Raw genomic sequence first — 25,287 nt, 5'->3', positions numbered from 1 at the left:
CTGCTTGGGGGTCCCCATTATGGCTCCCACCACATGTCCATTTTCCCCATAAACCAGAATCTCAGAAGACCAGAACTGTCTCAGTCATTGTACAGTGCAAGCACACAATAGGTGCTCAATAAATGCTTGTAAAATGAATGAATGAAGAGCGAGATCCCAAAACTTACTCATATCTTCCAACCTGGAAACTATCAAATGGACAGACTAAAGGCTCAGAAAAAGTTGTATCTGAAACCCAGTTTCCATATTGCTGTGTGTGAAACAGCCAGGACCAAGGACCTGGTCACCCCACTCAGGGTTTAGAGGGTCATTGCCCCATAGTTTTGTTTTGTTTTTACAGAGACAGAGTCAGAGAGAGGGATAGATAGGGACAGACAGACAGGAACGGAGAGAGATAAGCTTCAATCATTAGTTTTTCATTGCGACACCTTAGTTGTTCATTGATTGCTTTCTCATATGTGCCTTGACCATGGGGCTACAGCAGACCGAGTCTGCTCAAGCCAGCGAGCTTGAGCTTTGCTCAAACCAGATGAGCCCGCGCTCAAACTGGCGACCTCAGGGTCTCGAACCTGGGTCCTCTACATACCAGTCTGACGCTGTATCCACTGCGCCACTGCCTGGTCAGGCCATTGCCCCATGTTATAGACCAGGAAACTCAGACTCAGAACAGAGATGTGCCCAGGTCTGACTGAACCCCCAATTTGGCCTAGCTCACCCCACTCCATACATCGCTGTGGCCTCACCATGTCGATGATCATCCTGCACATACTCAGCCACTGCTTGGTTCTGAGGTTCTGGAAGATGTTGCAGTTCTCTGCCTGCAGTAGCTTGAAGCCCACAGCCAGGTGGTGGTTCTCCAGAACAGAGGCATCATTGTACATAAGCGCAAGCTCTGAGTCTGTGGAGAAGGTGGAGAGCCTCAAGATCTGCCTGATCTGGCCTTGGCCGGTTGGCTCAGCGGTAGAGCGTCGGCCTAGCGTGCGGAGGACCCGGGTTCGATTTCCGGCCAGGGCACACAGGAGAAGCGCCCATTTGCTTCTCCACCCCTCCGCCGCGCTTTCCCTCTCTGTCTCTCTCTTCCCCTCCCGCAGCCAAGGCTCCATTGGAGCAAAGATGGCCCGGGCGCTGGGGATGGCTCTGTGGCCTCTGCCCCAGGCGCTAGAGTGGCTCTGGTCGCAACATGGCGACGCCCAGGATGGGCAGAACATCGCCCCCTGGTGGGCAGAGCGTCGCCCCTGGTGGGCGTGCCGGGTGGATCCCGGTCGGGCGCATGCGGGAGTCTGTCTGACTGTCTCTCCCTGTTTCCAGCTTCAGAAAAATGAAGAAAAAAAAAAAAAAAAAAGATCTGCCTGATCAACCCACTTCACCAAAAGGTAGGTTTGGTGAATTCTTGACAAAATCCTACTCATGCACTGAAGCTTCACTCTAATGCCCCCTCCTCCAGAAAGCCTTCTATGACCCTGTTTCTCTCTCTGGCCATGATCTGACTGCATAGGGCTGGGGACATCTGTGTTCAGCTCTGCCTCCTGAAGACTGGCAGCTCTTTGGGGACTTGGCATGGCAGGAGACAGTTTGTACTAAGTGCTGGTTGAATGAACAACAGCATCTGTCCACACAGACTCTGGAATCCTTGGGTGAGAGGGCTCTACTCTCATCCCCAGCTCTTCTGAGATGTATACAAGAGGTGCCCAATAACTGCTTATTGACTAAGTTTTTCAGATACAAAGGACCCTAAACTTTAAAAAAGCTCAGTGCAGCCTGACCAGGCGGTGGAGCAGTGGATAGAGCGTCAGACTGGGATGTGGAGGACCCAGGTTTGAGAACCCCGAGGTCACCAGTTTGAGCGCAGGCTCATCTGGTTTGAGGAAAAAGCTCACCAGCTTGAGCCCAAGGTCGCTGGCTCAAGCAAGGGGTCACTCGGTCTGCTGTAGCACCCCACTCAGGGCATATATGAGAAATCAATCAATGAACAACTAAGGAGCTGCAACGAAGAATTGATGTTTCTCATCTCTCTCCCTTCCTGTCTGTCTGTCCCTCTCTCTGACTCTCTCTGTCTCTGCCAAATAAATAAATAAATAAATAAAAGTATACACTATGGTATTTTTAGAAAAAAATAAAAGCTCAGTGGGCCCATGCCTTTGCTGGATAGCTCAGTTGGTTAGAGCGTTGTCCCTATATGTCAAGTTTGTGGGTTCAATATCTGGACAGGGCACATGCAAGAATCAATAAATGCATAAATAAGTAGAACAAAAAATTGATGTTTCTCTCTCCCCCTTCCTCTCTCTCTAAAATAAGTAAATAAATAAAAATTTTAAAATAAAATAAAATCTCAGTGGGCCCAGCTCAACTCTGCCACATTTGTTATTCTTTCATTAATTTAATATCTACTATGTACCTGGACCCTCTCTGAGTACCTAAGGGAGAGGAGACTGTCACAGCCATTTCATGAACAGGAGGACTAGGCTCAAAAAGCAGGGATGGAACCACTGGAAATCATATGATTGACAGATGGAGGCAGGGCCTCCGACTCACTGGTGTTAATGAGAAACTGGTTGGAGACTCCCAGATGGTCCACATCATGGATAGCACTTGCAAAAATGGCAGCTATGACAAAAAAAAAAAAAAAATGGCAGCTATGACTTCCAGGTCTGTGAATACAGCCTGAGCAGGCATGAGTATAAAAGGTGAGGGGCGGGCTCTCCGTACTCTGCACCTGCCCAGCCTGCCCATAGGGCCATACCTCAAGTGCAGGCATGGCCAGCAGCACATGTGCAGACTGGGCCACATCAGCAGCATGCAGGCTGTTGTTGTAGGCCACATCCGCATGGTAGTGACCCTCCAGAGTCAGCAGGTAGGTGACAAGCGTGTTTGCTGGAATCTGAAACGTCTTGAGCAGTTCCCGTTTCTGGTTCATCACAGGCCCTCAGTTAGGAACTCAGCCTCCAGGCAGCAGCACACACTGTTTCTATGCCTTCTCTCCTTCTGAACTTCAGTCCCTCTCTCAAATGTCCTATCTTCCAGGGTGCCCTCAATTCTGAACTCACCTGGTCTCTGTCCTGCCTGTCTGGTCTGTCCTTGACCCCCACACTACTTCCTTCCAGACTGGGCCTCTTAAGGCCTGGGCTCAGGGCTGAGGCTTGTTGACAATCAATAATAAACTGTTCAGCTTAGTGAACTCCTATGCATCCTTCAATGCCCTACTCAAATGATCCCATTCCGGGGTACGAGGGAGGAGTTGAAGTATATGTACCCCTGAAATAATGAGGTAGAAAGCGGTGAAATAAAGCCAGGAGTATTGGAATCTAAGGGTAGGGAAGGTACCTGAAAGATGCTGAATATGCTGGCTGTGAAGGGCTGGTTCCCACTTAGCTCTGCCAACTTGAACACATCAAGCCCCCATTTACTGGTGTCTTCCAATTCCTAAAATGTGAAGAACTGGAGCTTGACCCCAGCCTGACTTCCCCAGCCTCTGGACCTGCAATCCCATCCCCCAGACCCCAGATCTTATATTTAGCCCTACATGCCTAGTATACACATGGGCAAACTGAGGCTCACGATAGAGCATCCAAACAGAGCCAAGAATCTAACCTAGGTCTCAGCATTCTGGTTGGGAACCCACCTTGGCCAGTTGTCCCTCCTGATCAGTCTGGACCCAAAGCGTGGGATGGTGGCTGTGGAGAGGCTGGCACTGTGGGGGAGTCCATGAAGGCTGCTGATCTGGGACATGGGCCTTGAGGGCTCAATGGGGGTCCCCCTGAGTAACTCCACCTCAGTCTGCTGGTCTGGAGGGAGAGCAGGGTGGAACTCAGAGAAGCCAATTCCCCTGCTAGGGTTGTCCTGCCTAGTTTCAGGTCCTGGACTTTGCTAAGCCTCAGGATTAACCTATTTCATTTTTACCTGGATCAAAGTAAGCTCAAAGCAAAATACCGTCCCCCCTTCACACACACAAAAGCGAAGTCCCTATATTGCCTGTAGCTACCCCTCTTTTCATAGCTGATCTCAATAACCTCTTCTGATGGTCATGGCTCCTGAAAATCTGAGGCTCAGTGTTTTTCTCCAAACAGGCCAACGTCCTTTCTATCTCCCAAGCTGGAGACCCATCTGCCTGGTTTCCTCTATCTCCTTTTTGGAAAACTTTTACTCATACTTCAAAACCCTAGTTTTAATTTCCTCCACCTTCTGGAAGTCCCTTCTGTTCCTCCCTCTGGTCCAGCCTTCACCCATGAGACTTGGGGTGTCCATATCTGGCTCTGTCTCCCCCAGATTGAGTTCTGTAATAGAAGTCTTTCTTTTCTTCCTTCTTCCTACCCCGGCATGTTGCCCAGGCAGTGGCCCACCACAGCTCACCCAAGAAGGTTTGGGAGATGTACTCTGACACCTGGTTCCCAACATGGCTGGTTTCTGACAAGTGAGTCAACTCTCGGTTCAGTATCCGCTTGAACTGTAAGAAAAGGTGAGGACAGTGATGAAGGGGCACTGTGGATGGAGGCAAGTGATCTCAGCTCTCTAGCCTTCCTCACCTTCTTGGAGGCCATCCCCCCCACTGAGTGCCGGGTCTGCAGTGCCTCCAGCTGATCCAGACACCAGTCCAGCTCTTCCAATGTCTCCAAAGCCAGATTCTTCCCAGTGTTCTCTGGGGGCTGAGCTGTTTAGGGCCTGCCCTACCCCCACTCAGGGACCCCACACCCTTCATACCTCCATCTCTATATTTGGACCCTAGAGCCTTTCCAAGTAGGGCCCCTTAGGACCCCAGAACGAGTTGCAGATCTGTCCCTAAGTGGCTGTGTGACCATGGGCAGTTCTCTGCCCTTTTCTGGGCCTCACCTTCTCCATCTACAACATGGGCATGGAAGATTCCATCCCTGAGGGTGTTTTGGGAGTGTTACAATGAGCGCAGCCTAAGGTCTCTTGGGCCGAGGAGGTTACCATGGAGAAGAAATTGACAGTGGTCCCACAGTGGGAGGAAGGAGGAGAGCAGGTGCATTACCTGTAGGTGGAGGGGGCTGACTGCCAGATGAAGGGTTCCTGACGGATGCCTGCCTGCATGCAGTCCAGTCTGCTCAGGGGCGGTCTGCCTCACCCATATGGCCAGCCCCCACCTAGCGCCAGCCTCTCTGGCCAGCCCTGCTCTTCTCTCTGCCAGGCCCGCCCCTCGCCACTCCAGGTATACTTGGCTGCCCTGAAGCCTTGCAGGTGTGCTAGCACCGCGACATTGCTCTGCAGACTGGCCAGGACCAGTCGGGAGGGGGGATGATCAGTATTGTAAAGGGGGAAGGGGTCGACTTCACCTGCTTGGCTCACACAGGGAGGGGGAGGTGTGGACACCCACCTGGACAAAGTGTGTCACAATCACGTCTTCTGCATGTCTGTGGGAAGATGGGATATCAGAAAGGGCGACCAGGGAGATCGCCAGCGTGTTCCCATCTTCCAGCTTTTGCCCACACTATACCCTCAGCTGAGCACATCCTTCCTTCATGACTCCTCCTGCTGGCTTCCTACTGGGCTCATCTTACCCGACCCTTCCCTGAAAGCCACTACAGCCCCATCGACCTCAAACATGGGAGAAATGGAGTCCTGAGGGCAGCAGGGATATTATATTTCCCTTTCTATTATGGCTACCAGGAAGCTCAAATCAAGGTGTTCGTTCAGTTGCTATTAATTGTCCGTAATGTTTCTGGATTGCCACCCAACACCAGTTTATAGTCAAGCACAGATCACTAGATACCATTCTAAGAATACTCAACTGGGCCCTGGCTGGTTGGCTAGTGGTAGAGCGTCGGCTCTGCGTGTGGAAGCCCCAGGTTCAATTCCCTGCCAGGGCACACAGGAGAAGCACCCATCTGCTTCTCCAACCCTCCCCCTCTCCTTTTTCTCTCTCTCTTCCCTTCCTGCAGCCAATGCTCCATTGGAGCAAAGTTTCCCCAGGCGCTGAGGATGGCTCCATGGTCTCTGCCTCAGGTGCTAGAATGGCTCTGGTTGCAACGGAGCAACTGCCCAGATCGCCAGAGCATCGCCCCCTAGTGGGCATGCCGAGTGGACCCCAGTCAGGCGCATGCAGGAGTCTGTCTGACTGCCTCCCTGCTTCTCACTTCAGAAAAATAAATAAATAAATAAAAATAAAAATAAAAAAGAATGCTCAACTGAATAAGTGGCTGCTTGGCAAACTCCTACTTAAACTTCAAAACCCAGTTCAAATGGCCACTTGAAGGAGCTGTGCTGAGTGGAGGAATAAAAGAAGGTGAAATAGACGAGAAGGTGTCATCCCACCAGCTCAGATTCACAGGTCGCTGGCCACAGAGGAGTTCCAGGACATGGGCTTAGGCGAGAGCTGGTAGTCACTGTCTGAGCAGTACAGGAAGGACTCATGCTGCTGGCTATGTTGAGCAGGGGCCTGGACGACCTGGCCAAAGCCAGGCCCAACCTGAGGATCCAGGGCTCTTCTCCCACAGAAGAGCACATTTTTCAGGTCAAAGCTGGAAGCAGGGGAGGCATGGTCAGAGCCGAGGGTCCTGGCGTGCAGATGGCCTGTGTGGTTCAAACCTGTTTTTTCACATCCTCCCTGGAGCTGAACTGCAGGCCATGAAGGAGTAGCCTACAGTTTGTCCACCTGCCTTACAGTCACACCCCTACTCAGGGACCCAGCACCCCTCATGCCTTGGTCTCCACGTCTGTACCCAAACCCTCCAGGGCATGAGTTCAGATATGTTCCCAAATGTCTGTGTGACCATAGGTAGGTCTCAATTTTTTTTCTGTACATCAACCACCCTGTCTCTGATATAGGCGTGGTCTAGTCTTCTCCAAGGGCGCTTTTAAGGAGTTAAAACTGAGCATGAGGACAAAAACTGGGCGTCCATATTACTGAGGAAACTGAGGTCCCAGTTTCTTGGTAAATTCATTGGGACTGGAAACGGCTTTCTCGCTGTCCTCTCTGGAGGGGACTGGGTCCTGCCTAGATCCGATCAGTTGCAAGGTTCCCCACAGCAGGGAGAGGCCCCGCCCCCAGCCCCCTTGGCCACGCCCTGGAACACTCCTTTTCCTCCTCCAGGCCCTACCCTTCGCCTATTTGTTCCCGCCCCAATCTCGTCAACTACGCCCTCAGATCTTGTACTTCCCTGCTTGATTTTCACCCCAATGCTCTGCCTATTCTCTTCCACCTCCGGGCTTCTTGCATGGACTGTGCCCTCTTCCCGGAGCACCATTCTCCCCACAACAACCCCTACTCCGAGCAATCTCCAGTTCCTCCCTCCCAGCTCTCTCATTCCCGTGTCTCCCTCCCGCACACCCTGACTAGGTAATGGGGAATCTATGCTCATACTCCTTGGGGTCAGAGGTCAGAGAAAGAGTGGGAGAGGATGTGGGCAAGAACAGAGGTCTGAAGAGGGAGTTAGCAACAGGGGAGAAGGGCTGCCTGAGGGTCACGGACTGTTAGAGGGATCAGGCAGGAGACAGATAGAAACCGGGACCGCCCACAACTTGGGGCTTTTAGCCAAGGGCCAGTGTCCACCTGGTCCGCCACCAGGTCACCCATCTGGGATTCGGCAGTATTCTGTCCGGTTCGGCTGGATTTGGGCCAACTTAGTCAAACAGAGTCGGGTTTACTAAATTCTAATGGGTGTGGACCAGCTGAGTTCGGTCGGATGAGGTCGTTCTACAGACTTGCCTACGTCCGACCATGCTCGGGCAGGTTCGGTCACGTTCGGACACATTCGGCTATGTTCAAACTCACTCTGGTAAATTCGGGAGTGCTCGGCTTTCTCCCGAGGTTCTGCGCGAATTTGGCTTCAGCGGCGGCTGGAGTAGCCACTACTGCGCATGCGTCCAAGCTCTTGCTTTGCAATGTCAAGAAGAGGGCTGGTGGGGCTTCTTAACCCTAACCCGCCTGGCAAGGGGAGCAGGGTCCGGCAGAGGGACGCTCTTGGGAGTCGGGCGGGGCGGGGATAGCGGTCGATACTCTAACCCACCCTCCGAGGGAGAAGTCTAGGGGTGGCGACCTCTCCCCCTCCTCGCCTCTCCCAAAAGGTTCTGGAAAAGCGCACCCATTGATAACTAGGAAAACTGAAGCTGGGACAGGCCAACAGGGTGCTGGGTTCGAATCCAGTAAGCTGGCGCAAAGGGTTAAGGGTTGGTCGCAGCCACGGAAGCTGTTTTTCTTTCTGCTCTAAACTTAGCTGATAGAGGTGGGGTCAGGCTGTGGTTCCATGACGCGGGCGATGCAGGGCGAGGTCGCCCTCACTTTGGAAACCGCACGACTATCCATGGGTTAGATAGGTAAACTGAGGCACAGGGGTCTTGAGGCACCATCCTCTACCCTGACCTTCTGGGACCCAAGGGCACTCCCTCGACCACCACCAACCCCCGCGCTCTTTCCGGAGCCCTGGGCAAGGACTACCCTTAATAGGCATCTGGAGGGTGTCTAGGGGCGCTCTCCTGGATCTAGGACCCCCTTCCGGGCTGCAATAGGGCTCCATTCGGGACCACGGCCACGACTGCTCGCAACCTCGCCAGTTGTCACTGGCCATGACTTTGGAGAAGGGACCTCCAATCTCTGAGCCACCAGGTGCCAAATTATCAAGGGGATGTGAATACAGCACGAACCCGGCGCAACATGCCAGACACAGTCTGCGCCCACAAGCCCACCTCCGATCCTAGCCTCGCCCCCCACACACCACGGATTCACAGTCGCTTCCTGAAGGGCTGGGTTTTGAACCCAGAGAAATGTCGAGTCCTCGGAGGACGCCACCAAGTTTCGCTCTCACCCTGGGAAGCGCAACTCCTGTCTTAAGCTGCGGATGTTCTGCCTTGAAGGCCCCCATAAAATCGGGTCTTCTTCCGGGGACACCGAGGGTTCGTGAGCAGCCCTCCGGCCATATTGTCACTGACACCTGACGGATGGAGGAGAGCCTACGAAAGGGAGAAGTGACCATCGCCTCGTCTCAACTCACTCCCGGACGTTCAGGCTACCTGCCCAGGCGGGAGGGTCAGAGGGAGACGTGAGCTTCTGCTCATCCTGCTCTAGGCCCCACAGCTGCAAAGGGACAGCTAGCTGGTAAACCCGGCTTGCGTCCAGGCTGAGGGTGGAGGGAGACAGAGATAGGACAGGAGGAGACAGATGCCGAGAAAGAGTGTCCATATTCTCGCCCTCGATCCATCCCCAGCTGTCCCTGTGTTCTTCCCACCTCCAGCCTGGCGGTTCCGGTGACCCCTCTAGCCGTCCTCTCACCTCACCACAACCGATGTGCCACAGTGAAGCGCCTCTGCAGGTGGATGCTCTGGTTCACCAGGAGCTTCCTGAAGAGCCCAGGGGAGCTTTGAGGGGAGTCCCTGGGAAAGCCAGGCCCAGGAACCGAGGCAGGCGCGGGGATACCTTGCATCGCAGCAACAGCATAGAGGCCGGACGAAGAGTGAGCCAAGGAAACTTTTCTGGACAGCCGTGGGGGCGTGGCCGGAGAGGAGCGGGACAGAATGCTCACCCACCCCGCCTCACATCTGGACCATCCCGGAAAGCCCCACCGGCACAAATGGGGAAACTGAGGCTCAGAGCTGGGTGCCACTCACAGCTCCCCCTCTTTGGGGGTGCCCCTGTGGGGCCCAGAACCCAGATCTCACACCACTTTCCTCTGCAATCATGACTCATATTAGTGCAGTTCTCTGGGATAACATGTTGAAAAAGAGTGAGATGCAGAAGTCAGAAAGTGAAGCACCCTCCATTATGAGTGGAGCACTGGAGGCACTGAGTTTGCCGAACAGCTGCCCAGTACAGCTACCCAGTACTCCCAGTCCCACTCTGTCCATTTTCAGATAGAGAACTGAGGGGCTTCCCAGAAGTAACAAACCTTTACTTCTTTGCCAAGTGAGGGACTGAGGCATAGAGCAAGGTGGCAACAGACACAAAGCCTCATGGCAGCGCAGAGGGACCCAAAGCCAGCTCCTCCTGTCCCAGTTGCTCCCCTCCTCAAGTCCCCATATGACCCCTACCTGCTCTGACATACCCCAGGCCCTGTCTCTGGATCCTTTTCCCTCTCTTGCTGACTCTGCCAGACAAACATCCACACTCCATTCCAGCCAGATCTTCTGTTCTGTGAAGCATCAGCCGGCTCCCCCCAACTCCCAGGAAGGCCCCAGGGAGCCCAAGAAGGGAGCCCTCACCTCTGGTGTCTGGGGAAGTCAGGGGGCTATACCAGGTGTTCTACCCTTGGAATGTTGGGGTCAATAGCCCTGCCCTGTTCTGCAAAATAGAAAACCAAGTCTCAGAGATTGACTCAATCAGAAGCAGAACCCAGAATGGCCACCTCATAGGCAGAGGCCACTGAGGTCCAGGGAGACTCAGTCTCTCAGCTGAGGCCACACAGAAACTCTGAGCCCAATTGTGTCCCTGCTGTGGGATAACACCCCCACTGCCTGGGCCTTGCCCCTGGGGGGAGACTGTACTAGTTGTAGCATACCTAGAGAAAGATGAGGTACAGCTTTGGGAAATTGGGGCTTCAAAGAGGGACACTGAGACACCACAGGAAGGAGACCCTGATCCTCTCCTGACCTCTTAACCACACTATTGTCTTCATTGTACAGATGAGAAAGTGGAGGTTCAAAATGGGTCATGCTGGGTCCCAGGAGAACAAGGAGTCTCAAAGGTCTGGCTGGGAACCTCCTCTTGCTCCTGTGGCCCTATAGTCAGACACCTGGCAGGAACCAGACTCACTGTCCCCAAGACAAAAATACCATTTGTAGCTGCTGTGACTATTCCTAATTATAGCTGGTCCTCAGGGGATAGAGGCTGCCAGGGGCAGCCTGGTAGAGACACTGGGGCTAGTGTTCCTCTAAGGAGCCTTGACACCACCCCAGTTCCATGAGAGCGGTTTGTAATAGTCTTATCTCCCTAAGGAGAAACTGAGGCACAGAGGAATTCAATCACTCCCCTAAAGTCACAGACATGAAATGGAAGGTTAAGACTAAACACGTCAATACAAATAGCTCTTCCTACTCACCTGGCTTTCAGACAACGGCTGTGAGTGTAAAAGTCACTTGATTTTGGAACAACTCTCAAAAGTGAGGACTGGCCTGACCAGGTGGTGGCGCAGTGGATAGAGCATCGGACTGGGATGCAGAGGACCCAGGTTCGAGACCCTGAGGTCGCCAGCTTGAGCGCGGCCTCATCTGGTTTGAGCAAAGCTCACCAGCTTGGACCCAAGGTCGCTGGCTCGAGCAAGGGGTCACTTGGTCTGCTGTAGCCCCACGGTCAAGGCACATATGAGAAAGCAATCAATGAACAACTAAGGTGTCACAACGGAAAACTAATGATTGATGCTTCTCATCTCTCTCTGTTCCTGTCTATCTGTCCCTATCTATTCCTCTCTCTGATTCTCTGTCTCTGAAAAAATAAAAATTAAAAAAAAAAAAGAAAGCAATCTGTCTGATCAAAGACCAAGATCTGAAGGCTTAAAAAAAAGATTAAAAAAACAAAAGTGAGGACTGTTTTGCTAATTTGGGGGATGGGGAAGCTGAGGCACAGAGCAGTGTGTTCAGCTGCCTAAGGTCACACAGCCACAACAGGCTACCCAGACTGTGCCCTCTCTCACTTAACGCTTAACTGTCTCCATCCTCTCTGAAGTCCCAGAGGCTCCTCTGACATTAATGTTTTACCGAAATCTTAATATTAATGTTCCATTAAAAGAGTAAACATTAAATATTTTATTAATAATTTTAACAGTAATGTGTTATTAATAGCTTTTTTGATGGAGAAACCGAGCCACAGACCTGAGACTCAGCATTGGAATCTGGCCTGACTGAACCTGGGTGGTCCCAAACCCCACTGGATAAAGGGCAGAAAGAAGCTGAGGGATGGGTGGACCCAAGGACCCTCATTCTGACTTGTCCCTGTGTGCTCCATGACCTGAGGAGGTGCCCAGCAGTCTCTGGTGCCCTTAGCACATCACTGTCTCAATTCTCCTGATTTGAGCCTCCCTGCCCTGGGAAGGCACTTTTCTGCCACCAGGCAGTTCCATGGAGATAGGATGAGGGTCCTCATTTTACAGACAAACTGGAGAGAAGATATGACTCCCCTAAGTCCCCACAGAGACTCTAGACAGAGAGAGGAGAGTCGGGGCTATGTCATGTTGTGTAGATGCTCACTTGAGTTTGACCTCACCTTCCTTTTCTCCAGGCCCTTCTGCATTGCCCTCTGATATGAATCCAAATCTCTCTGGAAGCTCTGTGATGCCTGACCCCTGCTGGCCTCCCTGCTCTCTTCCTCCTGCTTATTCTGCTCCAGCATTACCCTGCTCTTTGCTGTGACCCAGCCAGGCTCATTCTCAACCCATGCCTTGCCTGAACACTTTTTCCCTGCTGTCACAGGTCACAGCTGAAGCATCACCCCCTCCAGGAAGCCCTCCCTGACTAGCTGGTTAAATATTCTCAGAGCACTCTCCTCTCACAGGTACAATTTCACATTTACTGTCATGATTATTTGATTTGTTTCTGCCTTGCCCACCAGCCCTTCAAGGGTAAGACCAGGTCTGTCTTGCTCCCAGCTGTGCCCTTAGGGCCCTGGCATTCAATAAGTTCTCAATAAATGCTTGGGAAATAAATAGGAGCCTCCCCTCCCACTCTCCAGCCATATTGGTCTGTATTCAGTTCCTCATTTACCTTATCCTTTTGAGTTTGAGGCTTTGCACAATCTGTTCCATCTAATTGGCATACCCTTCCCTGTACTCCCACTAGCTGATTTCTCTTTATCTTTTAGGTTAAGCTTAGATGCCACCTCTTTCAAACAGTTCTTCTTCACATTCTACCCTTCCAAAGCTGGGTCAAAAGCCTTCTCTCTCCAGCTGGTATGAGTTTGTCTCTGCCATCAGCATGTGAGCATCTGCTTGCCCATGGCTGTGTCCCCACTACAGGGTCTAGCACACAGTAGGTAGCTAATAAATGTTTGCTGAGCAAGGTCCTGGGACTTTCCTAGGTGCAGGTGATCCACCTGGGGCAGCAGGGAGGAGAGCCACAGTGGGGTACCACCCTCCCACACAGAAAATTCTCAACATAATGCAGAAAGTACAGATGCATGTTTGCATTTCACTGACACTCTCTGCTTGCTGGGGAGCACCCAGCAGATTAGCCTTGAACCCTGTTGTTCTTGAAGCTTAAGGATGAGCTCCTTCCCCCACATCAGCACATATAATATATACATGGACAGGATGCACAAGTGCTGGTTGACAGGGACACGACACACCCCTTCCAGAACCTTCCAAAATCATGCGGGCTCTCCCGCTTGACAGGCCCAAACTCAGTTTCTGTTCTTTCTTTTTCTTTTTTTTTTTTTTTGTATTTTTCTGAAGCTGGAAACAGGGAGAGACAGTCAGACAGACTCCCGCATGCGCCCGACCGGGATCCACCCAGCACGCCCACCAGGGGCGACGCTCTGCCCACCAGGGGGCGATGCTCTGCCCCTCCGGGGCATCGCTCTGCCACGACCAGAGCCACTCTAGCGCCTGGGGCAGAGGCCAAGGAACCATCCCCAGCGCCCGGGCCATCTTTGCTCCAATGGAGCCTTGGCTGCGGGAGGGGAAGAGAGAGACAGAGAGGAAGGAGGTGGGGGGTGGAGAAGCAAATGGGCGCTTCTCCTATGTGCCCTGGCCGGGAATCGAACCCGGGTCCCCCGCACGCCAGGCCGACGCTCTACCACTGAGCCAACCGGCCAGGGCCTTTGTTCTTTCTTGAAGATGGAAAATCATGAATCACCATGAGAGGGAGGGCAGGATTAGCTGAGGGCTGGAGGGGTAGTGGCAGGGGGTCTGCTGGATCACCTGGGAAGAGTTCCAACCCCCTCTGGACCATGAAGCCCAGCTGTTCCAGATTCTTCCAGGGCTGCTGGAGCACCAGGCTGGAGGGTGAGGCCAGGCTTATTGATCAAGAAACCAGTAGCCCCAGGAGGTCCATGGACCAAGGTGGGAGAAAATGAAGATCTAGAGTGGAAAATGACTCTCCTGAGGTCACCAGTCCAAATCTGGCCTGTTCTGATTTCCCTCCTACCCAAGGAGGGCAGGGGGCTACTGGGCCCTGCTCCTGGGTCCTTGAGTCCTGGTCCAGCAACTGGAGACTCTGGCCCCCTCAAGGCCTCTGTTCACCTGCTGCGAAGGAAGAGAAGCAGCCTTTCCCCACCTCAACCCCCCTTCTCCACCCCATCCTTTCTTTCTTTTTTTTTTTTTAATTCATTTTAGAGAGGAGGGGGGGAGAGAGAGAGAGAGAGAAGAGGGAGGAGCAGGAAGCATCAACTCCCATATGTGCCTTGACCAGGCAAGCCAAGGTTTTGAACCGGCAACCTCAGTGTTTCCAGGTTGACGCTTTATCCACTGCGCCACCACAGGTCAGGCCACCCCATCCTTTCTTAAGGGAAGAAGCATCCTGTGCTCAGGCTCCCTCAAGAAGCTTCTCCTCCTCCTTCCTGGGACTAGGGGCAGGGCAATAAGGGGTGTTGGTGGCAGGACAGGCCACAGAGGAAGCTCCTCCCCGCCAGAGCTGAGGACGGCCCAACCTGGCCCTTTCAGATGCTTGTAGTGGCCACAACCCCACAAATACCCGAGAACACTCCAGGGTCTGGAGGACCTCAACTGGGTTAGAACAAGGACAGTGTCACGCTGGTTCCACATACCACAAGGACCACAAGGGGAAAACACAGGCACATACACAACTGGTGTACATACAACCAAGCACAGCTCACAGAGATGCAGCTGGCTGTGGACACTCACACAACAGGTCAGAACACTGCTTGCAATTACTCAGACTCACACACATACTTAGATACAACCACACCTGGCACACCTGGGCACATACACCCATAACAATCATGGCATCACCATCCCCAGCTTCACTCGGCATAAAAACAGTTTTTCCCTCTAAAGCAGGGGTCCCCAAACTATAGCCCACGGGCTGCATGCGACCCCCTGAAGCCATTTATCTGGCCCCCGCCGCACTTCCGGAAGGGGCACCACCATCTCAGCCAAAAGCAGGCCCAGAGTTCCCATTGAAATACTGGTCAGGCCCTGGCCGGTTGGCTCAGCGGTAGAGCATCGGCCTGGCATGCAGGAGTCCTGGGTTCAATTCCAGGCCAGGGCAAACAGGAGAAGCACCCATCTGCTTCTCCACCCCTACCCCTCTCCTTCCTCTCTGTCTCTCTCTTCCCCTCCTGCAGCCAAGGCTCCACTGGAGCAAAGATGGCCCAGGCGCTGAGGATGGCTCTGTGGCCTCTGCCTCAGGTGCTAGAATGGCTCTGGTTGCAACAGAGCTACGCCCCCGATGGGCAGAGCATTGCCCCCTGGTGGGCGTGCCGGGTGGATTCCCAGTCAGGCGCATGCGGGAGTCTGTCTGACTGCCTCCTCGTTTCCAGTTTTGGAAAAATGAAAAAAATAAATAAATAAATAAATAAATAAATAAATAAATACTGGTCAGTTTGTTGATTTAAATTTACTTGTTCTTTATTTTAAATATTGTATTTGTTCCCGTTTTGTTTTTTTACTTTAAAATAAGATATGTTAGGCCCTGGCCGGTTTGCTCAGTGGTAGAGCGTCGGCCTGGTGTGCAGAAGTCCCGGGTTCGATTCCCAGCCAGGGCACACAGGAGAAGCGTCCATCTGCTTCTCCACCCCTCCTTCCTCTCTATCTCTCTCTTCCCCTCCCACAGCAAAGGCTCCACTGGAGCAAAAGTTGGCCCGGGCGCTGAGGATGGCTCTGTGGCCTCTGCCTCAGGCGCTAGAATGGCTCTGGTTGCAACAGAGCTAGCCCTAGATGGGCAGAGCATCGCCCCCTGGTGTGCCTGCCGGGTGGATTCCCGGTCGGGCGCATGCGGGAGTCTGTCTGACTGCCTCCCCATTTCCAGCTTTGGAAAAATACAAAAATAAATAAAATAAAATAAGATATGTGCAGTGTGCATAGGGATTTGTTCATAGTTTTTTTTTAGTCTGGCGCTCCAACGGTCTGAGGGACAGTGAACTGGTACCCTGTGTAAAACGTTTGGGGATCCCTGCTCTAAAGCATTGGCCTCAGCCAAACAGCAGAGATCCCCGCCCTCTGGAGAAACAAGGACCCTCCCCCACTATCACCAGGTTCCTTGCTCCCCTCCCCCACACCTAGAGAGGGCCCTGCCCCCGCCCTACTACCGCTTGTGGAAGGAGGTGGGCCAGGAGTTCCATGACTTCTTGAGCTCTGGCCGGCCCTGGTCCGGCTCGCTGCAGCCCGTGGACTTGTCCGGGTCAGAGTGGAATCGCTTCTGGATACGGATGGGGCGTCGCGGCTGCCGCCACAGGTGCTTCGGGGGTCTGGCTAAGCCTTGGCGGCAGAGAAGGCGGTTCAGTTCGCTGGATGCCTCCGCCCCTGCTTTTACCCCCGGGGTCTCCATGCGCCAGAAGAGGTGAGTGAGCCGTCTGGGAACAAGGAGTGTCAGTGTCTGCCAGGCGTCCTCAAACTACGGCCCGCCGGCCGCAATGCGGCCCCCTGAGGCCATTTATCCAGCCCCTACTGCACTTCTGGAAGGAGCACCTCTTTCATTGGTGGTCAGTGAGAGGACCACTGTATTTGGCAGCCCTCCAATGGTCTGAGGGACAGTGAACTGGCCCCCTGTGTAAAAAGTTCGGAGGCAGAGGCGACTGCGAGGAGATGTCCGTGCCAGCTGTAGTGAGCCGGAAAGGTAGAAAAACAGGGGCTCAAGGTGGGGCTGACACCGAGTAACTGTCCGTGCCCAGTGGTGCTGGAGGATAGCGGCGGGGGTGGGGGGGAGGAGAGCAAAACTTGGGCGTGGGGTTTAAAGATAGGTGCTGGGGCGATTCCTCTAGTGCTGAAGGAAAAAAGTCAAGACATGGGCTTGTAGTGGAAAAAATAGAAATTGTCTTCCCGGTTGCTGCCAAATGACAGCAGAAAGAGAGGGTTTGGGAAACCCCCACGCCAAGGCAGTGTCCCTTCTTTTGGTGCAGAAAAGGAAGAAGGTAATATAGATTCAGTGGATGAGACAGCGAGTTGCTGTCCTCCACCTGTCGGTGCTGAAGTCAGGGCAGGGAGTCAGGGGTTCCTGAGCACCTCCCGACTAGGGCGCCGTCCGCCCTGGAGGTGCTGAAAGCTGAACAGCGGAGGGCCCTCAACCCTCCCCAGTAACAGTAGCAAGGAGTCTGGAAGCAGAGTCAAGCGCTCTGTTCTTCAGAGGTAGGCAAAAATAGCTGTCTCTCCATCAAGCTCAGCAAGGTAGGCTTAGCATTCAGCCACAACTGGGGATTCTTTGGAGTCCTAAAACGCACCCACACAGGGTAGGGATACGGGAAGGACAGAGAAACTTGCATGCCTGGGATGGGCACACAGAAGCCGCCTCTGGTCAGGGCTGCCAACAGTGGGAGTGGGGAGAGAAGGACACCCTTTTATAGCCACACTGATACCCAGACCCTCAACGGAAATGGCAAGATCTCATTTGCCCTGTGACACTCCAGGGGTCCCACCTCACAGGCCTGCCCCTCCCTTCCGCAGTTCTAGAAACTCAAGGCCCTGACCCCCAAGCATTCTGATCTCAGGTAATTTTCTGGGAAGTGGCAAATAGAGGGTGAGAACATTTTCTACTGTGTTTACCTGAAGTAAACATGAACAAGACTGGGGTGGATAGTGTAGGCTCCAGGCTGGAGTAGCGAGGCCTTTAAGGCCTTGGTGTAGAAAATTTGAGAACAAGAAGAGCCCTGATTTTTGCAGAGGGCCCAGAGGATATCTCATAGATATTTTCCATTGGAGACTCTATCCCAGGGGTCCCCAAACTATGGCCTGCGGGCCGCATGCGACCCCCTGAGGCCATTTATCCGGCCCCCACCGCACTTTGGAAGGGGCACCTCTTTCATTGGTGGTCAGCGAGAGGAGCATAGTTCCAATTGAAATACTGGTCAGTTTGTTGATTTAAATTTACTTGTTCTTTATTTTAAATATTGTATTTGTTCCTGTTTTGTTTTTTTACTTTAAAATAAGATATGTGCAGTGTGCATAGGGATTTGTTCATAGTTTTTTTTATAGTCTGGCCCTCCAACAGTCTGAGGGACAGTGAACTGGCCCCCTGTGAAAAAAGTTTGGGGTCCCCTGCTTTACCCTTTACTCTAGTTGCATCCCCTGTTTGGAAAAATAAGAAATGTTTGGCCCAGGGAGTCAGACAGATTGAGCTCAAACCTTGGTACTGCCATGTCTCACTGGGTGATGAAAAACAAATGACTTCTCCCTGTCCTTTACTTTCCTGGATCAGTTCTTGGCCTCCCTCTTAGTCTCCTCTCCCCCAAAATTTGGGCCACTGTGGGGGAATATGTGTTCTGTTGCTGGTCAGCTATCACTTCCCTTCCCCAAGCCTGTTTTCTATTCTGGAAAGTGGGGATAATGATGGTATCCCCACCTTGTGGTATCACGGCAAGGATGAAAATGGATATCATATGTGAAGGGTCAAAGACCAGGAGCTGTCTATGCCAATACCTCCTCTCTCTTGCCCTCTGCTGGTGTCCACCAATGCCTACTATATCTACTTCATAAATAACTTCAGAATCTGCCAACTTCTCTCCAGTTCATGGCTTCCACTCTGGTTCAGGAACTACCATCTCCTTCCCAGAACTGCCTCCTCACTGGGCTCCTCCTGCTTCCACCCCTGCCCCTGACAGCCCTCCCCACAGCAGCCAGAGGGAAATTTTAAAAATGCCAATCATATCAATTCACTCTTTTGAAAACCCACCCAATGGCTCCACATTCCACTCCATGAAGTTTTGTTTTCGTTTTTGTTTTTTATATATATACAGGGACAGAGATAGAGTCAGAGAGAGGGATAGATAGGGACAGACAGACAGGAACGGAGAGAGATGAGAAGCATCAATCATCAGTTTTTCGTTTTGACACCTTAGTTGTTCATTGATTGCTTTCTCATATGTGCCTTGACCACGGGCCTTCAGCAGACCGAGTAACTCCTTGTTCGAGCCAGAGACCTTGAGTCTAAGCTGGTGAGCTTTTTGCTCAAGCTAGATGAGCCCGCACTCAAGCTGGCGACCTCGGGGTCTTGAACCTGGGTCCTCCGCATCCCAGTCCGACGCTCTATCCACTGCACCACCACCTGGTCGGGCTCACTCCATGAAGTTTTGTGTGTTCCAGCTCCTGCTCACCTTCCCAGGCTCCCCTCCTACCTTCCAGCCACACTGATCTGTATTCAACTCCTTATCTATCTTCTGGTTTTCTTCAACCTGACAATTTGTACAATTTGTTCCTTCTAATTGGTATACTCTTCCCTGTGCTCCTTCTGCTTGATTTCTCTTCATCTTTTTAAGCCACCTCTTCATCCTTAGATGCAACTTTTTCCAAGCAATCCTTTCTCACCCTCTACACTCCATGGCTGGGTCAGAGCCTCCTCTGGGCTCTATGCACCCTCATCTCTTGAGTTGGTATTAGACCATCTTCACTATCAGCATGTGAGCACTTGCTTGCCCATGGCTGTGTACCCAGTGCAGGGCCTGGCACAAAGCAAGCGTTTAATAAATACTTCATGAACAAGTTAAAGAAAGGTCCTCTAGACGAGGCATTTTTCCTTTCCTGTGATTGTCCCCTTGATCTCCATCTGCCTCCTCACCTGCCTGAAGCTGGACCATGGCTTTGCACTGTCCCTTGAGCCCCAATGGTGAACACCACACTAGCACTGGACTCAATTTCTCCAGGGGACTTTTGATGGCTTGACAGCGGTGGTAGCAATGGGGTCCCTGAGAAGTGTCTCCAGATGACACCATTGCCAAGGGGACTCAGAGTTGCTCAATCAGAATCGACAGACTTGGATCTGCTAGGGAGACAGTGAGAAGCCATGAGTGAGTTCCCGGGCATGGGACCTTCCTAGGACCCCGGGTACCATGAGGCTTTGAGATCCCTTCACCCAACTATCTGAACTGTCCCAGAGAGCTATATCTCAATCTTACTCCACCTGCCTCAAGTGAATTTTCTTTTCTGAGCCTCAGTTTTCTCATCTATGAAATTGGGAGATGAACCTCAACCCTGTAGGATGCAAATAGTGCCTGGCCCACAGAAGACATTACAGCAATATTTATTTATTATTTAGTTAATACACAATATATTTATTATTTATATTATACCATATATACTGCTATCTGTCATAATAATGGGCACTTGATAGTATTTCATCAATTATATTATTTATTAAAATATGAAAATTATAAACCCTGGCCTGTTGGCTCAGCCCAGCATGTGGATGTCCTGGATTTGATTCCCAGCCAGGGCACACAGGAGAGGTGCCCATCTGCTTCTCCACCCTTCTCCCTCTCACTTCTCTTTCTCTCGCTCTCTCTGTCTCTTCTCCTTCCCTCCTGAAGCCATGGCTCGATTAAAGCAAATTGGCCCAGGTGCTGAGGATGGCTCCATGGCCTCCTCCTCAGGAGCTAAAAAAATAAAATAAAAGGCTCCAGTTACAATGGAGCAAGGGCCCCAGATGGGCAGAACATCACCCCCTAGTGGGCTTTCCGGGTGGATCCTGGTAGAGGTGCATGCTGGAGTCTGTCCCTGTCTCCCCTCCTCTCACTAATAAACAAAATAACAAATAAATAAAATATGAATATGAAATTTCAGTAAATAAGTTAATAATAACAGTACCAATAGCTAACTTTTCTTACACACTCATTCCACTTTGTGATGTTCAAGAATCTCTTGTGGATCAGCTCATGAGGTCACAATGAGGCCTTTTATACCATTATCTTCATATTACAAGTAAAGTAACTGAGTCTCAGAGCTTTAGTAACTTGCCTAAGGTGGCATTTGGTAAATAGTGGAGGTGGGATTCTGGATTCTGACTCTCAGTTCATTTCTTGAAGGAAATATTGAATATGAGAAATTAAATGAGGTGTTGTTTGCAAGCATACTCTGAGTAAACACTTGAGACATTTAAAAACCAAACAGAACCAGCTGCAATTAATCAGTTGGAGTGTAAGCTCTCCAGCCCAACATATCTGGGATGGGTTCAATTCATGCTGCGTAGTCTAGAGCAAACATGCCTCAGTTTTCCCATCTGTGAACGCGGTGGGAGGAGGCAGAAAGATAAAAACGGTATCAATTTCTTAGCGTCCTTGGTAATATTCAATAAAAGGACAGGGGCCACACGCTCGGCACAGCCTGGGAGCTGTCCTCGGTACTGACCCCAGGGAGCGGCATCAAAACTGAAATCCACAGCCTAGGAGTGTGTGCGGGGGTGGGAGTAGGGGTGGGGGGTTAAGAAAGTACGTGGGGACACAAGAGAAGTGAAACTCAAAGAGATGGCCCAGCCCTTTCCTGCTCTGCTTCTGGACCTCAGCAATGAGTCTGTCTCCACCATCAGACTAAATGTTCAGATTTGGAAGCTGATGTCCAAGCCCCAAGGCTGATCAGAGCTAGGGGAAAGGGGAGTAGAGGAGCTGAGAGGAGTGCACGTTGGTTCAAACATCAGAGTCTCTACTAGGTGCAGGCAAACTGCATAGCTAGTTTTCTTCTCTTATTTCTCTGTCATTGAGGAGGACATTAATGTTCAGAGAAAAATGACCTGCTGAGGGTCACACAGCCAGAGGCTGCTTAGCTCCACCCACCCCAGCTCTTTGCACAGATTTGATCCTTCTAGGGACCCAGGATTCCTGGCCATCCCTCCCATTTGAGCACAACTGACAGTCCTACCCTCTCCCATGGGCACCTGAATTCTGATGCAGAAATCTAAGTAATCAACACTTGACTTTCCCCAAGAGGAAGAGTTCCCAGAAGATGAGAGTGTATTCAGGGAAAGCAGAGTGGGGTATGTGTGGACAGTGGGTCCTTCGCAGGGTAGGAAGCCCATTGATGTCAGCTGCCCATTTTCTGCTTGGAGAAACTGAACTCCAGATGGAAAGCTACTTGTCCACATTCATATTTATCTATTCAACAGATATGAAAAAATAGTTTCTGTAGTGCTAGAATAAAAATTAAATCATGTAAGGCCCTGTAGAGTGATGGGGAGATAATGTCAATCAGTAGTAGTTAGGAGACTTTCCGAGGAAGTAACTTTATTATTTTTTTTCTGAAGCTGGAAATGGGGAGAGACAGTCAGACAGACTCCCGCATGCGCCCGACCGGGATCCACCCGGCACGCCCACCAGGGGCGACGCTCTGCCCACCAGGGGGCGATGCTCTGCCCCTCCGGGGCGTCGCTCTGCCGCTACCAGAGCCACTCTAGCGCCTGGGGCAGAGGCCAAGGAGCCATCCCCAGCACCCAGGCCATCTTTGCTCCAATGGAGCCTTGGCTGCGGGAGGGGAAGAGAGAGACAGAGAGGAAGGAGGGGGTGGGGGTGGAGAAGCAAATGGGCGCTTCTCCTATGTGCCCTGGCCGGGAATCAAACCCAGGTCCCCCGCACACCAGGCCGACGCTCTACCGCTGAGCCAACCGGCCAGGGCCTTTTTTTTTTTTTTAAAGAGACAGAGAGAGAGATAGGGACAGACAGACAGGATCAGAGAGAGATGAGAAGCATCAATCATTAGTTTTTTTGTTGCGACACCTTAATTGTTCATTGATTGCTTTCTCACATGTGCCTTGACCGTGGGCCTTCAGCAAACCGAGTAACCCCTTAGCTCGAGCCAGCAAACTTGGGTCCAAGCTGGTGAGCTCTGCACAAACCAGATGAGCCCGTGCTCAAGCTGGCGACCTCGGGGTCTCGAACCTGGGTCCTCCACATCCCAGTCCAATGCTCTATCCACTGCGCCACTGCCTGGTCAGCCAAGGAAGTAACTTTAAACAGAGACTTGAAAGAGGAGAAGCAGTTGATCAGGAGAGATCTTGGGAGACAGCACACTAGGCAGAAGGAACAGCACATGGAAAGGCTCTGAGGTAAAACAAGCTGGTAGGTTTGAGGAATATTGGAAGATGGGAGTGGAGTGAAGAGTTGATGCAGATGGGGTGAGGAATCCAGAATTGATTCTGGGAGTAGATTGAAAGATTTTGAGTGAAGTGATTTGCTTATGATTATAAGAAGCCTCTTGTGCCAGTATCAGAAAGTAGAAACTGTTGGAGGCAAGCCAGAGGTTAAGCAGCAAATGGTGGGACATGGACAAGCACAGGGCCTGGGAATGAATTTGGGATGTGTTTTGGAGGCTGACAGACAGATTATGCCTATAGGGTGTTCAAGGATATTAAAGTATAACTAGTGTTTATGATGGGTTACTAGTCATTTCCCAGTTAACTAGAAGTCATACAGTTACCTGGTGGGTGGGACTACCATTACCTGGATGGGGAATATTTTGGAAAAAACATCAAGATCTGGGTCAATTCAGTCTGATGTGAGTATCATGTGACCCCCAGGGAGATCCAAATGTTTGTGGGGAGCCCAGCTAGTTTGGGGCTCAATAAGGGGGGTGATTCAACCTGTTGCCTTCTCCCATTTAAAGCAAGGTGGAATGAGGATGGGGTCTCTCAAAGCTGCAAGCAGAGGAGGAGAGGGTCTTCCTGGCCTCTCAACTGCAGCATTATTCAACCTGCCACTCCAGGCTAATTGCTTTCCTGGTTGAGAGGCTGGAGTGGGGACCAAAGGCCTGGCAGTGGCAGGAGAGCCTGCATGGAGAAGGGTTTGGAAGAAAGCTGAGGAGCTGTCTCTGGATTTGCTCATCTTACCCATCCCTGAGATCCTGACAGGTGCTCACCCTGGCTGCAACCTCAAGTCCTGCCTTTAAGACAAACCCTAAATCTATTCTTTGCCTGCTCCAGTGGCTCTCAGCATCCCTAGAACAAAACCCACACCTGAGACCTTCGTACCCTGGTCCCTGTCCACCCAACTGCCACCTCTCACTTTCCTCCATGTCCCCTCACTCAATGTGCCCCAGCCTCACTAACCTTGTTGTACCTGCTCCTTATACCTGCCTCAGGGCCTTTGTAGGAGCTGTACCTTCTGCAGGGAATACCTTTCTCTCAGCTCTCTCCATGGCTAGCTGCTTTTTTCATCCATTTTCCAGCTCATTTGTCACCTCCTCAGAAAAGCCCTCCCAGCCCAGCCTGGGAAGCCTCATTCACAATCACCCACTCCTACACTTTCCTGTCTTAGTTTTACATCTCTCTCCCTAGCCTATGAACTTGTGTGTGCTCCCTATGCCCAGCACTAGGCCAGGTACACAATAGGTGCTTTATGTGCAAAGGGAATGACTAGTGCTATAAATGGAATGTTTGAGGACTGCCAAAGGCTCCTCACTTTACAGAGGAGGAAAATGGGGCTGTGGAAAGAGGGACATGAGAAGGTAGGCTGCCCCCTTGCTCCATGGAGGGAGGGTTCAGTCTCTTCTAGCCCTGCTCCAGAGATGGGGCATGGATAAATGTGTTAACGTGTGGGACCTTACCTGCTGGTGGTTCATCTTGACTTTTCTCAAGCCACACAATTTTAGCCCATTTTTTACACAAAAAATTAGTCCTAAAGAGGTTACCAGCCACTCAGGTGTTGGTGATCAGCCTGGGATTCAATTCCACCTTCTACTGGATGAGCTCACTACCTAAATCCTGCTCACTGCCGTCTTTAAATCCTGCTTTGGTTTCCCACAATGGGGCCATTGGCCCTGCCTCAAAGTGTGGCCTCCTCTCCTTGGGCAATCAAAAACCCTGCTTCCAGACCTGAAGTGTCCCTGTTTCCCTTGCCCCACTGGTCCCTTGCTCTCAAAAGCAGTGGCTTCAGGCCCTGGCCGGTTGGCTCAGCGGTAGAGCATCGGCCTGGCGTGCGGGGGACCCGGGTTCGATTCCTGGCCAGGGCACATAGGAGAAGCGCCCATTTGCTTCTCTACCCCCCCCTCCTTCCTCTCTGTCTCTTCCCCTCCCACAGCCAAGGCTCCATTGGAGCAAAGATGGCCCGGGTGCTGGGGATGGCTCCTTGGCCTCTGCCCCAGGCGCTAGAGTGGCTCTGGTCGAGGCAGAGCGACACCCCGGAGGGGCAGAGCATCGCCCCCTGGTGGGCAGAGCATTGTCCCTGGTGGGTGTGCCGGGTGGATCCCGGTCGGGCACATGCGGGAGTCTGTCTGACTGTCTCTCCCCGTTTCCAGCTTCAGAAAAATTAAAAAAATAAAAAAATTTAAAAAAAGCAGTGGCTGTAGCCCTGGGCTGGACACCTGGATTGAGTCTTAGGCTTCTAGTGACCTGGGACTTGATTTTCCCACTTGAGTCTCCAGGCAGTTCTGGGTGTTTCCAAGTAGGGGGATGCTGGGACAGCCCTCCCCCATGGCCTGTATAAGGCCACCCTCTACGACTCACCTCACTTAGCAAGAAGGAGAGTGCTGTTCCACTGTGTCTCAT

At 51.9% G+C, this 25,287-nt stretch overlaps 1 protein-coding gene across 1 annotated transcript in view; it reads right to left on the bottom strand.

Annotated features, from left to right (window-relative positions):
- Positions 1-25,287, bottom strand: part of PDE4C (phosphodiesterase 4C) — a 28,050-nt gene extending 2,763 nt beyond the window's left edge. The window contains 16 exon segments of the mRNA XM_066253278.1: positions 744-898; positions 2,533-2,638; positions 2,641-2,661; positions 2,741-2,905; positions 3,322-3,420; positions 3,620-3,651; positions 3,654-3,782; positions 4,348-4,441; positions 4,521-4,633; positions 4,988-5,040; positions 5,171-5,236; positions 5,331-5,366; positions 6,282-6,473; positions 19,600-19,800; positions 23,651-23,655; positions 25,246-25,287. Coding sequence (XP_066109375.1) covers positions 744-898; positions 2,533-2,638; positions 2,641-2,661; positions 2,741-2,905; positions 3,322-3,420; positions 3,620-3,651; positions 3,654-3,782; positions 4,348-4,441; positions 4,521-4,633; positions 4,988-5,040; positions 5,171-5,236; positions 5,331-5,366; positions 6,282-6,473; positions 19,600-19,800; positions 23,651-23,655; positions 25,246-25,287 — 1,509 coding nt within the window.

This window comes from Saccopteryx bilineata, chromosome 1 (assembly GCF_036850765.1).
Source record: "Saccopteryx bilineata isolate mSacBil1 chromosome 1, mSacBil1_pri_phased_curated, whole genome shotgun sequence".
NCBI lineage: Eukaryota > Metazoa > Chordata > Mammalia > Chiroptera > Emballonuridae > Saccopteryx > Saccopteryx bilineata.
This window is presented reverse-complemented; position numbering and strand designations above follow the sequence as displayed.